At 35.9% G+C, this 13,485-nt stretch overlaps 2 protein-coding genes across 2 annotated transcripts; one reads left to right on the top strand and one right to left on the bottom strand.

Moving 5' to 3' along the window:
* Positions 1–883: 883 nt before the first annotated feature.
* On the top strand, positions 884–3,757 carry LOC131006063 (uncharacterized). Its single transcript, XM_057933201.1, has 5 exons — positions 884–1,329; positions 1,764–1,874; positions 1,960–2,082; positions 3,089–3,191; positions 3,314–3,757. Exons 2-5 carry the CDS (start codon positions 1,780–1,782, stop codon positions 3,545–3,547), a joined length of 555 nt encoding a protein of 184 aa, XP_057789184.1. The 5' UTR covers positions 884–1,329; positions 1,764–1,779; the 3' UTR covers positions 3,548–3,757.
* Positions 3,758–9,116: 5,359 nt separating this feature from the next.
* On the bottom strand, positions 9,117–11,832 carry LOC131006062 (ABC transporter G family member 6-like). The gene has a single exon (XM_057933200.1). It carries the CDS (start codon positions 11,551–11,553, stop codon positions 9,346–9,348), a length of 2,208 nt encoding a protein of 735 aa, XP_057789183.1. The 5' UTR covers positions 11,554–11,832; the 3' UTR covers positions 9,117–9,345.
* Positions 11,833–13,485: the final 1,653 nt, after the last annotated feature.

The raw sequence follows: 13,485 nt of genomic DNA, 5'->3' as shown, positions 1-13,485 counted from the left end.
AGAAATAATTTGCAGAAGATGAGAGAGAGGAAGAAATAAGAGAGGAAAGAGAAAGATGAACAAACTATTTATTGGGCCGATTTCTCCCCTAACAAAATGGGCCCAATATTTTAACCAAAAACGGGCTTTTATTGGGCCGAGACAAGGCCTTAAGTGGGCCGGGCCAAACTTAAATGCATATAAATGCAGGAAATAAATAATCAAAATTTTTATTTTTAATTAGTACTATTACGCAGATTATTGGGTGCGACCGTCGCACAGGTGTGCGACGGGTCGACCCGGCTCCAAACCCGCCCTTCTGATCCGGAACCCTGACCCGCGTGGGTTTGATCCATACTCCTAATTATTACATTTGTTTATAATAATTGTTACTTTTAATAAACATAATATATACATTTGTTCATATAAATATATATTGATATGTATAATGTTTTATATTGAATGAAGGTAAATATTTATATTAATATAAGTATACATTTGTGCAACTAAATGTATATCTTATGCTTATTAAAAGTAAATACTCCTATTAGGGTTTAGTGTTCAGACTTAGGATTTAGGGTTTAGTTTATAGAATTTAGGGTTTAGAAAATATAATACTTTATATTAAATGAAGATAAATACCTATATTTATATAAGTATACATTTGTGCGAACAAATGTATATTTCATGGTTATTAAAACTAATAATTATTATAAACAAATATAATAATTTAGGATTCAAGATTTCGGATCTGTGCACGGGTCGGGTCGGGCGCGGGTCACACTGGAGTGCGACCGCCGCATGCAAGACCGGCCCTTGGTATTATATTTTTTTCAATTAATACTTAAATTATGAAACTTTTAGAATTCAACTTAAACTAAAAATTTTGACAATATTTTATCTTATCTGAATACCGAAATATTTTCTCTTTTTTTTTTCCGTCATAATCAGTTCATTTAAATTTCAACAATCACATAAGATTAAATGGGTTCGAAATTTTAATTCAGATTGAATTTTAAAAGATTTAAAATTTATATATTAATTGAACAAAAGAAAAAATAGTGTTAATTAAAAATCGAAATTTGTTCGTCTAAACAGAAAATTAACCCTTTAGAATTCTTATACTATTTATTTATTTTTATTATTTTTTTCAGTTGGTATTATTTCTAAAAATTAAAATTGAGGAATTGAAGCTTTGGGGTCTTCTCGTTCAGCTCCACTCCAGACTTCACTTTCTAATTGAATCAACCCTAAGCCCCAATTCACAAAATCCTAATCCCGCCGCCCGCGCCACTGTCGACGCCCCACCGCCGCCGTCTCCTGCTGCAGTTCCAGTTTCTGTCGATCCAGGTTCAGACACTAAGTTATGATGTTGCAAACATTTTCAGTCTGATTTTTCAAACATGTTCAGCCCCAAAGAGAACAACAAGCAAATGTGCAGCAGAAATCCTGTTTCCGTGGATGATAGCGTTGGAATTTGATGTTTGATTTAGGATAGAAAATTAAGCTTCAGTATTTATTCATCTTCTTCTGAAAAATATTATGAAACTAATATGCGAAACTCTAGTGTACAATCTTCTTCTCTTGTAGTCAGAAATTTCCTTTGCTATTTATTTCTCGCTTTGATTTGGAATTTGCAATTTGCAATGGACATCTAAGCGTGATGTTTCTCTTTATGTGTTTGTATGAATTTAAGGCGTTAATTGTTTACTATGTCGCCCCATTACTCACCTTCCCTGTTACCGTTTTGCGCAACAAAATCCTAATGAATTTCTGGTTGACAGATTGAAGGGGGAAACGATGTCGTTTATGAAGGGAAATTTGCTGTCAAAAACTCGTAAACTCGTTAAAGGATTTGCGAGAACGGAGCCTGTCTGGCTTAAGGCCATGGAAAAGTAAGTTCTTTTGTGAGTTCTCTTTATATATTGTTGGAATTTTACAAAAAGTGATAATTTTTGCCGTATTATTTTGTGACTTTAGGGCACCGCCTGCTACGTTTCCTTGTGCACAGAATAAGCTTAGGCAAATAACTCTGCCAGAGGATAAGTACGTGAAGAAGTTCTATCAGAAGCATCCGGATTCGAAGTTTGAAGATCCCATTAAGTATGTGGTTTAATCGTTTTTCTATGCGTTATTTAGTTTAAATTTTTTAATATTTGAGCTGGATAATTATTCTTTTGCTATGTGAAATGATGAAAATAAATTAACTTTGTAATATTGTATTGGTTTCTCATTGTGTCTGGGTGTATTTCATTGGTTATGCGAAATTGAAGGGATTAACAATTAAGAATATTCATGTGGCTTTGCTATGCAGCTTCCGTATTTGCTGTTTATTATGTAGAATTTTGTGTGAATTTGCAACCATTTGGTTCATTCACAAGTGTAGATTTGTGCACGGAGTAGTCAATGTATAAGCTAAGTGAGTCGTCTTAGATCTTATATGCCAGTCCTAGACTGTTTTGGAAAGGAGAGGTTGATAAGGGTATTTATATTCCCTGCTGCAAAATGGAGTGCCGCTATTTTTTAAAACAAGTATGCTGCTGCCGATCATCATTGAGGAATCATAGTGAAGCCTCTTCGACTGCCTGTTAAGTTTTGTAAGCCAACTAGAAAGATGATCATTGAGATAGTGTCCAGTTTAGTGTAATGTAAGTGAACTGAGATTGTATATAGGTAAGGAAAAAAAATGTTTATATTCAATATACAAAAATGCGTTTGAAGGAGGTTCTGATCTTCTGATCTTCTTTATCTTCAACTTATGTTAGCTGAGTGCATTGAGATTTTGTTCTTAGATGCTCACCATATGAATAACAGTCTTGTGCGTAGGGGCATAATATTTGAATTTTCTAATTATAAGTAGGAGTATATTGTTTATAAACCTCAATTTGATATAAATTTCATCAGATCTCTCCTCTCCAACTTCATATGATACAGATCTTCTCTTAGGGTGTTTTTTTTTCAGGGCGGACATTAAGATTTTCGAAATATATATATAAACTGTAAACCAGTTGCCTTCCTTGCTCCAATGGTCCAACCTATTATATCAAGTTTGTCTTACATACCAGCTAATCTAAACACATTTTCACTTCTTCATTACAAATTTCAACAGGATCTCTGATTTCGATCCACCTGCAGCCCGTCAATTTGCTTGGAGAGTGCTTGAATTGAAGGAGCAGGGATTTGATGAGAGCGATGCCATTAATATTGCTGATGTATGTACATTGTCTCCTCTCTCTCTCTTTCTCTCCCCCCCCCCCCCCAAATGACAGCATATATTTCATGATTTCTCGTTTACTGTGGTGAATTGAGAAGTTAATGGCTACTTCTGTGTTAGAACGAGTATCGGGCTGAAAGAAAAGCCAAGAAGCAGGCCTACGCTCGGCTGAAGCAAATTAATAAGCTCCGGGGCGAAAGACCCCCTCCACACCCTTACCCAAGTGCTGTCAAGCAGATTCAAGCAGAAGAAAGGAAGCTTGTTAGGGAACGGTTCGCCAATCCCGAGATGCGTGAAATTGTCGAGCGACTTAAAATGGAGAGAGCTACAATGTTGATGGAGAGAAAGTGGTGAGCTTTTCCTGGCTTATGAAGTTGCTGTACCATTCCAATGCTAGCAGGAAGCATTTGTTTCAAAGAAAAATCTTGTTTTAGTTCATCCTAACGCCTCGTCTCCTAAGGCCCAGACTTTCTTAAAAGTTCATTACTATGAAGATCATGCTACCATTATTGAACAAGTGGATTTCTTTGCCTCCCTTGCAATAAAATTTTGTTTTTGATTTTCCTTGGATCTGTTGTCTAATAACTGAGATTTTGTTTTGTTTTGTTTCTTTTCCCATTTATTTACTGTGAGCTTTTCTCTACAAATGATATCAAATCAATGAAATGGTATAAATTCAATGTTTTAACGTTCTGGTTTAGGTAGCAGACAAAATATGAAACAAATGCATTTACTTTTTTCTCTGATCCAAAATTCATGCAGTCATATTGTGGCCACCTATAAACTAGTTTAATTGGTAAAATTTTGATGTATTTAATTTATTTTTTTTAAATAAAAATAGGAATTAATTATTTTACTATATTTTCTATATATTGTACTTATTTTTTAATTTTTTGTATTTCTTATTTTTAAAAAGAATTACAAAAAAATAACTATAATAGAAATAATACAATAAAATAATTAAATTTTATTTTTATTTTAAAAAATAATAATAAATTTAATTTTTTTTCTATTTAATTAATTTGTGGGTGGTCGCAATGTGACTGTTTAGCATCACTCATCCATTCCTAAGAGAGATTGATTTTTGAACTAACTTTTGTTTCACAAAAGCATATGTTTTACCTATCTATGTCATAAATCTTGGATCTCTATCAATCTCAAGCCAATTCGAACCTGACATTTTTCTTGATATCAAATCAATTGTTTCTGTTAATTTGTTTTTAGACACTAAAAAAATTTATTTTCTCAAAAAAAAAAAAACTAAAATATTATTGGTAGGGGGGGAAAAAGTTGCTTGAAAAAGACATTGTGAATGTTTCTTCACTAAAAGTTGCAATTAGTATCAACTATCAACCACTCTCACCTTTTGGTCTCCTAAGGTTTTTGTTTCTATTCAATTCTCTATCCAAAATCGATCAGTTTTGGTAAATCACAAAATCTATGTCGTATCCGAAATCAACAGAAATTCACACACATGAATATATTATTAATATTTCAATTATATTTCACTAGGTAGGAGAAGTAACAAAAGAAGAAAATAGATGAAAAACCAAATTTGATTGCTTGGAATTAGAAGTTATCTTGGTGGAATTAGATGTGAAAGAGAAACCTAACTTAATTTAATTAGAGTTAGATAATCACTAAACTGAACACGAAAACGTTTTTAAAAGTGTGTAATTATTAACATACAATCACAATTCACACCTTCACTAATTGCGGCTTACCATCACACTTTTGCATTTTATTTATCTATTTATTTATTTGTTTATTCCATATAACCGCCGATCATGTTAATTTCAGATTTTTTTTTTATTATTTATACTATTTTTTATGATGTGACATCCATATTATTTCATGATTAATAAGTAAGAAGGCCAACTAAATTCATGTTGCATTCGGCAAGGCACATCGATATTTGGGATAAGATATTGATAGTTTAAGATTTGACTAATACTATTGATAATTTACAGTAACATTTAAAAATATTAATTTGAATTTTAGAATGATATTTACTCAAATTTTAGAGCAAAAGCTATGACCAAAATTACTCCGTATAATGATCATTTTTTTTTCTATTTTAAATTAGTACATAAACGTGGTAAATGTTGCACCTTAATTTTTAATATACTAGTTTGTTTAGAGTAACAACTATACGAAGAAACAAAAGCATAATTTGAACGAAATATCCATAATCTAGAGAAATTTTAACCATAAAACTTTATAAATTGAGAATAAGTAGAGCAAGTAATCAATCAAGATAAATAGAAAATTTAAACTAATTTAAAATCAACTTGCCATAAACTACATGAATTAGTAAGATGAAGTTTTAATCATAATCGAAGACATAATAATTTCAACTTAAATTTCTATACGACTTTTTTATCGCTAGTCATCCTCATCGATCTTTCATCGCTAGCTACTTCGACTCTTGAACTGCAAAACTAAAAGAAAATAGGGGGTGAACACATAATTCTTGTAAATCATATGATTAAAAAGAAAAAAGAGAAAAAGATAATATTTTCTTATCCATTATTTTCTAATGAAAATTTTACAACCAAAATAAACGCACCATAATAAGTTAAGGGTGTTGATTGATATGGATTTTGGTTGATGTAAATCTTTTGTTTAAAAAATAAAAGAATTAATATAATACTATAACTAATTTCCTAGAGAATTTGGGGTTTGATTATCAGAAACATTATCTCATGCTAGAATTTGGCCCTATACAAGGAATTATTCAAAAAAAAAACTTATAAAAAAAATCAAATCTTTTAGTGGTTCAAGTAAGTATATATGTGTCAAACACTAAGAATATTAGTTTTGCTTAATAACAAAAGTTATCCTTTGAGTTTAAGAGGAAAATAGGATAAGTACATGCTCCATATATGCATACTAAAGACTCAACAAAATAATCATGGTAATTGACTAGATTGCATTGAGAATAAAGGCAAAATGAGAGTTTGGCATTATTATTTTTATAGAATTCTATTTTATGACACTTATTAAGAGACAAATTCTATATTCAAATAGCGAAACATAAACTATATATTATTGTCCATTCGTGGTGTATACCAATCAAAATTTAATCTCTTAATTATTTTGTCACGTAAAATTATAGCCATGATAACGATTCTATGTGCGTATCTTAATAAAATAAAATAAAATAAAATAAAGGGATATTTGCAATAAAATATACAAACTTTCAACAATTTATGATTTTTTCCTATGACCTTTAAAATTTGAAAAAAAAAAATACACCATCTTTCTATTTTTTCTGATATTTCTCACGTGTATATACCCCCAAATAGATGCTAATTTATAAATTTTGACTTAGATTTTTTGATACTTAAATGTAGGGGATTTTCAATTTACAGATACATTGGCTTTGTTACGCCGCCTTTATTATCCTTTACACTTAGATATCTAAAAATCTAAGTCAAAAGCTCTAAAATCAGCTCTTATTTAGGGACTCATGGGAAAAATCAGAAAAAATCGAAAGATGGTGTAATTTTTTTTTTTTCAAATTTTAAAGATCATGAAAAAAAAATAAAATTTGTTAAAAGTTCGTATATTTTGGTGCAAATATCCCTAAAATAAAATCCAAAATAATACATGAAATAGAAGAATCCTATTTGAATTAATTAAGTTGGAACTCGATCCACAACCTCGGATAAATATTTTTCCAACCAACATGCTATTTTGGGGGATGATTTCTTAGTCCTTTATAGGATTGACAATTTCCAACATGATTCATTACACAAACACACTTCACCTTTGGGGAGTTATGAAAATTGACATGAGCCATAATGCAGATTTACATATCATCAACTCAACAGCATTGATTGAAATTCACACGTTATTTCCTTTGACAAATCGCACAATTTCTTACAAGTTTAAAGGGATGTTGACATTAGCCATATTGTAATGAATTAATAACCATGACATCATTTAGCTCATCTTGTCTTCTCGACCATGTGAACTTTCTTAGCCTTCAAACCCAATTAGGTTACGGCAACGAAGCGTAGCTCAATTGATAAGATGTTTCACCTTCAACCAGTATAGGTCAAGAAGTCCGAGTTATCTAGTATACGTGAGTGTGGATGTGTGCGAGTTGTAACTTAAAAAACCTAGTTAAGTAAAAGAAACCCTAGTTATAGAAACCCTGCAGGTTGTCTATTCAATCAACAATTTTGTTATTACTTAATAATGTTGGAATTCCTTTGTGCGACAGGGATGATACCAAGGTATGTAATATAATCCTTGATCAAAAATTAGGACATAGATAATTTTATATATGTTATATATGTAATTTGATGTTGATAAATATATAGCCATATCACGTACCTTCGATTTTTTTTTTAGTAATTACATTTATAAATTGAATCACTAATGAAGTAAATCAATGTGAATTTACTAATATAGATTAATACATTATAATTCCCACCAACACAAATACTTAATTAAAGACCGAAGTTCGGTCGTTAAATCTTCAAAATACAATCGTTAGATTTAACAAACGAAAAAAACGGTCGTTGGGCCCCGACACAACGATGCAAACGAAACGATCGCTAATTCGATCGTTAAGACTTTCGGGGAACAACAACCGTTTTTTCGGTTATTAGAGCCGCAATTTCTTGTATTGTATATTGTAGCTAGTAATAAATATACGTATATATTCATCTAACTAGTTTTATTGTTATACTAAAATAATGAATAGGTTATGATATTACAAAAAAAAATACTTTAAACATAATCTAAATTTAGAAAGCTCATTTCATCTCGAATAAACTTCAATCGTGAACCTCAAAGTATTTAGCGAATAAAGTTTGAGGCTCGACTCAGATAATAAACGAACCAAACTTCAGTACGATAGTATTGGCCCACCCTGATTTAAATGTAACCCTACAAAAGCAAACTAACACTGGTTTTCTTCATCATATCTCTTTTGTTATTTGACAGAGCTTTTGTAAACTTTGGACCAAAATCATAAATATAAATACATAAAACAAAAACCCAATTTCGGCAAATATAGGAATGATTAGATCTCGTCATAAATAGCTCACGTTTCCATCGAAGAAGTTGCTGTAAATATTCTATTCATAGTTTCTTCTTCATCATCACTATTGCTTCACACTGTCACACTCATCGTTTATAGTCATATATTCATTAAATTCATCCAACAAATATCAAAATCTAGCTAGCACTATGTAACATTAAATTTGACAGCGGTACGTGGCCATAAATGTGTAAATATATATACTAATTAATTTCTTCGCAATTGAATGAAAATTTAGTAGCTTCCTACCACTCCATTCAAATCTTTCAAATTCAAACACATTAAATTTTGTGAAGCATCATATCAACTCGACTAGCTAGGATTTCTTTCTAAATACAGATGTAGAACCAATTATAAACTTTCGACACACACGTATATATAGAGGGTGCATGATTGGTTACTCGAGATTAAATTGGTCTGATATTACTTGAGATTAAGCTTGTCTTGAGAGAGTTAGAGGTCAAAACTCATAAGATAAGATAAATCCTAATTTGAGATTAAGCTTGTCTTGAGAGAGTTAGAGGCCAAAACTCATAAGATAAGATAAATCCTACGTGGCATTGTTACGACTTACGAGAATAAGTATCGGAATGAGTTCATCCAATCGAACGACATATCATGAGCTAAGTATTGTATAATCCACCAAACCAAATACCCATATAGGATGGAATTATTATACACTATGAAGCATTATGAATTCATTGTGAAAAATAATGATATATTTTTTTGTAATTTATGATGATCGATGAATTCATTATAATCCGTAGATTAATTTCATGATCTAAGAATTGAAAATGATTTTTATTTTTTTTAATATATATCTAAACTCTTACATTACTAATGAATAAATACACGAAACAGTTATCATTTATCAAGTCAGAATTATTTATAAAAAAAAGGATAAATAAATAAATAAAAACCCCTTAATTTCTTCTTGATATTTAAATAACAAAACTAAAAAAAAAACCCAAATTTAAATCCGCCCAAATCGAACCGTTCAATTCAATTCCACCCATTCCAATTTTCCCGCCAAATCCTCATGATCATCTTCTACTCCGCCTCCATCTCCGCCGAGGACGGCCACCGCCGATCACCATCACCTCCTCTTGTTCTTGCTCCCGATCAGCAGCGCGACGAAGAAGAGCGCTCTGAAGAAGAACCCCCACGCCACCGTCACCCACAGGCAGTTCCACTTGCTGAGGTCGTCGACGCTCTGCTGCCTCAGGATATCCGCCCCCGTCGTGACGCAGGTGGTGGCGGTGATCCTCATCCCCAGCGTCCCGCTCATGCTGTCCAGCAGCCTCACCTTCATCGCCGCCGGCACCGCCGCCAGCGGCGTGCCGTCGAAGATCTGCACGCCGCGCACGAAGCACTTCACCGGATCCGCGAACTCGTTCTGCAGCACCGCCTCGTACGGGTACTTCACCAGCGAGATGTAGTGGAACCAGATCCAGTACGGCGGAATCCGGTCGCGGTTGATGAAGAAGCCGCTGAAGAGGAGGAAGTAGGCCAGGATCGCCACCACGATCACGTACCCTAGCATCACGTGCGGCACCACGCCGGAGAGGAACGTCACGAACGAGCTCCCCGCCCAAAACGACGCCAGAATTATCAGAAAATAGAATAAAAAGCTGCCGTCGAGCCCCACCGCCCAAAAGGTAATGGCGGCGAAGGCGAGGGAGAGAAACACCAGCGCCGGAATCGACACCAGCGAGTGCGACAGCACGTACGACGACCGCCGGTAGGCGTTGTACGCCGTCTCCCTCATGAATATATACCGTTCCTGAAGAAAAACCGGCAGCGCGTCGGCGCACGTGTAGAACGTCGTCGACATCGCGAAGGCGAAGAACCCTAGCCGCTCCTGTACGCCCTTCGGCGAGTCGTCCAGCCGCCAGAACATGGTGGCGAGGATGAATCCGGTCACCACCACCGCCGCGAGCCGCACGCCGAAGAGCTCCGGCATCCGCCGCGAGTTCATGAAGGATCTCTTCGACAAAACCGCCAATTCCGTCCAGATAGGGTTCGCGAACGTCGGCACCATCGGGGCGCCGCCTCCGCCTCCGGCGGCGGCGGCGCCGGACACTAGCTTCCCCCTCGATATGCTCGCGCTGATCGCCTCCTTGAGCGACAAATTCGAAGAATTTTCAAATCCGCCTCTGTTGATGAATGTCGTCTGCCATGATTTGTTGAATTCGACGAGGCTTTTAGTTCCACCGGCGGATCCTTCCAGTTCTCTAATCAAATCAAGCGCGAATTCAGTCCGATTCTCGTTGTCGGGGATCGACTGGCCGAAATCGGAGAAGAAGAGGGGTAAATTCGCCGGCGCGCCGTTGAAGACGGTTTTCCCGCGCGAGAGGAAGATCATGCGATCGAGCAACGACATGATCCGCGAGCTCGGTTGGTGGATCGACATGATCACGATGCTGCCGCTCCTCGCGATCCGCTGCAGCACCTTCACCACCATGAACGCGCTCGTGGAGTCGAGGCCGGAGGTCGGCTCGTCGAGGAAGAGGAGGATCGGGTCGTGGATGATGTCGGTGCCGATCGACACGCGCCGCCGCTCCCCGCCGGAGACGCCGCGGTGGCCTTCGTCGCCGATGACGGTCCCCGCGGCGCCGCGGAGCCCTAGCTGGTCGATCAGCGCCTCCACGCGGAGCTTCTTCTTCGACCGCGACAGCGTCCGCGGCAGCCGGAACTCCGCCGCGAACATTAGGGTTTCTTCCACGGTGAGCATCGGGAAGAGGAGATCGTCTTGCATTACGTAAGCCGAGATGACTTTCAGCAACCTCGATTCCAGCTGCTCGCCGTTGAGAGTGATCGATCCTTTCAAGCTCTCCTTCGCCATGCGATTCGCCAGCGCGTCGATCAAAGTCGATTTCCCGGAGCCGGAGGCGCCCATCACGGCCATGATCTCTCCGTCGCGCGCCTCGCCGGAGATGTCGTCGAGTATTATCTTCGCTCCGGGCAAATCATCGGCGGCGCGTGGGCGGAAGACGGCGGCTCTGCGGCGGGACTTCACGCTGTAGGTGAGGTGGCTGAAGGCGAGGACGAAGGGGATCGTCCGCGGCTCGGCGGCGGCGTCGTCGCTCATGTCGAGCACCTGGTGCACCGGAGTTTCGTCGCCGACGGCTTCCTTCCGCACGTCGCCGACGCACTTCAGGAGCTGGCCGAGCGTGGTGGAGGACGAGGTGCATGCTGCCGCGGCGGCGGCGCGTGATGTTGTCTCAAATTCCGCCTCCGCTTCTCTTCTGTTGTAGAAGGGGAGGCTGTCGCGGACGGGGGAGAGCGATACGACTCTTGACATGTCGTATCGCGCGCATGCACTGTGTGTTGTGTGTGAAAAAAATCGGCCGCGGAGGCGGCGGCGGCGACGATGATCGAATGGTGTTGGTGGAGAGGGAGAGGGAGAGAGAGAGGGGTTTAATGTGGTGTTTAATAGGAGATGAGCACAATTAAATTTAAATTTAAATTTAGATTTAGATTAAACAAGAAAAGAAAGTAGGAATTAATAGGGAGATGTGTTTTGTCTAAGAAAGCAAAAGAGGTGGCCAACCTTATAAATGGCATAGTAGGGGTTAGCTCTTGACTAACAAGGAAAGGGGTGATTAAATATATCTATATATACGTAAATATAAATTAAAATAAATATTTCAGTTTTGCATTACGTGATCTTAACATGTGAAGCATGTCATCATTTAATTATATATGGATAAAATTTCTTTTTGTATAATGGAGTTAAATTATTAGATTTGCACCTCCAAAGTATGGGAAAAATCAATTATGAATTGACTTGCATAGTTGCATTTAATAAATTTTTCCTCTTTTTTCTATAATAATTTAATAGTTTGCACCATGATAATTAAACACAGTTCAATATTGAGAATTCGACTCAACTCGCACACGCATGAATGTATGTGTGTGTGAGTTGTAACTTTAAAAATTACTTATCCAATTAACAGTGATTAATAGAATAGTTTCAACAATACACTGTGATAAGATCACATGATTTATAAAATAATTTATTTTAACCAATTATTTAGTTTGCATGATTGAGCCTGTGATTGATAATTCTGCTCGTATCAATATCATGAGTTTAAATTGCACGTATATTTGTTCATCCTTTGGATTTCACGTGCTGATATATGGCATTGTTTCTTGAGCACTCAACTTTCAACTTCCATGCTTCATTTCACTTGAATTTATGTTAAACACCACTTGCACTCAACCCCCTTTGGCTTAATCAAATGCGAGAATACTAGGAATGTTAATTCATTTATGTTTTCGAATTTTGACTCCACACGTATTGTGTTTAATTTAAATTTTTTTTATGGTTTGATTTTTGTTTGAAGGAATATTTGTTAGTGTTATTTGGTGATTGTTTATATATTAATTCCATGTGTAGTACTTATGACTATGAACTAAGCATTTGGTGACTTGTGAACTAATTAAGTTTGAGGAGATTGATTTTTTTTTTTTAATCCCACATATGAAATTGGAATATTCAATGGTAGAAACGTTTGTCAAATAAGATGAAGTTGTATGCTAATTGTTAAATTGAATGTTGACTCCAGCGATATCGTTGAGTTAAATATTGATAATATTTGTTTGTCAATATTTTTGGAAATCAACCTGCATTTCGGAGTCAGTCTTGAAGCTGAAATTTAACTCTTCATTGGTATTTGTATATAATTAATCTTTATCTTTTTTTTATATATATATTTTCATATTATTTGGTTGTGGAATAATGTATTATTGTCAGTTGACCATGTCTTAAATAAGTGGAGAGGTCTCGTGAAAAAATAAATCGTGTGTTATTTCATTTCCGCTGCATGTTAAATTAAATGTTATTAACATTACTCTAACAATTTACATAGTGTTACAAGTGGTAATTTAGGGCATGCACTAACCTCTTTCACTAATATTACAAATTACTTATAAAGTTAGATCAATAATTTATATGTTCAATGCAATAATTTTTGCAATTCTTCTCACAATAATATATGTTTATTTAAATCATATTTTATATATAAACAAGCTAGCCAATAGTATTTCTTTATAAGGTGCTCAGCTAATAAAATATAAATCTTTATCACAAATTATATCCAACAAATATTTTAGAGAGAGAGAGGATATATTTATTTTTTGCTGTAGTGAAAGAAACGATTGAATATAGTAGGGAAGAATAGAGTAGACAGATATGTATATGAGATCGATAACCTAAAACCGCCTAATCTCT

The sequence above is a fragment of the Salvia miltiorrhiza genome, chromosome 1 (assembly GCF_028751815.1).
Source record: "Salvia miltiorrhiza cultivar Shanhuang (shh) chromosome 1, IMPLAD_Smil_shh, whole genome shotgun sequence".
Classification (NCBI taxonomy): Eukaryota; Viridiplantae; Streptophyta; class Magnoliopsida; order Lamiales; family Lamiaceae; genus Salvia; species Salvia miltiorrhiza.
This window is presented reverse-complemented; position numbering and strand designations above follow the sequence as displayed.

Bases quoted from the DNA above. Each gene is read 5' to 3' on its own strand.
- LOC131006063 (XM_057933201.1), top strand. From the start codon at position 1,780: ATGTCGTTTATGAAGGGAAATTTGCTGTCAAAAACTCGTAAACTCGTT. The intron at 1,875-1,959 runs GTAAGTTCTTTT...TTGTGACTTTAG, and splicing joins TGGCTTAAGGCCATGGAAAA to GGCACCGCCTGCTACGTTTC. The intron at 3,192-3,313 runs GTATGTACATTG...CTTCTGTGTTAG, and splicing joins ATGCCATTAATATTGCTGAT to AACGAGTATCGGGCTGAAAG.
- LOC131006062 (XM_057933200.1), bottom strand. From the start codon at position 11,553: ATGTCAAGAGTCGTATCGCTCTCCCCCGTCCGCGACAGCCTCCCCTTC.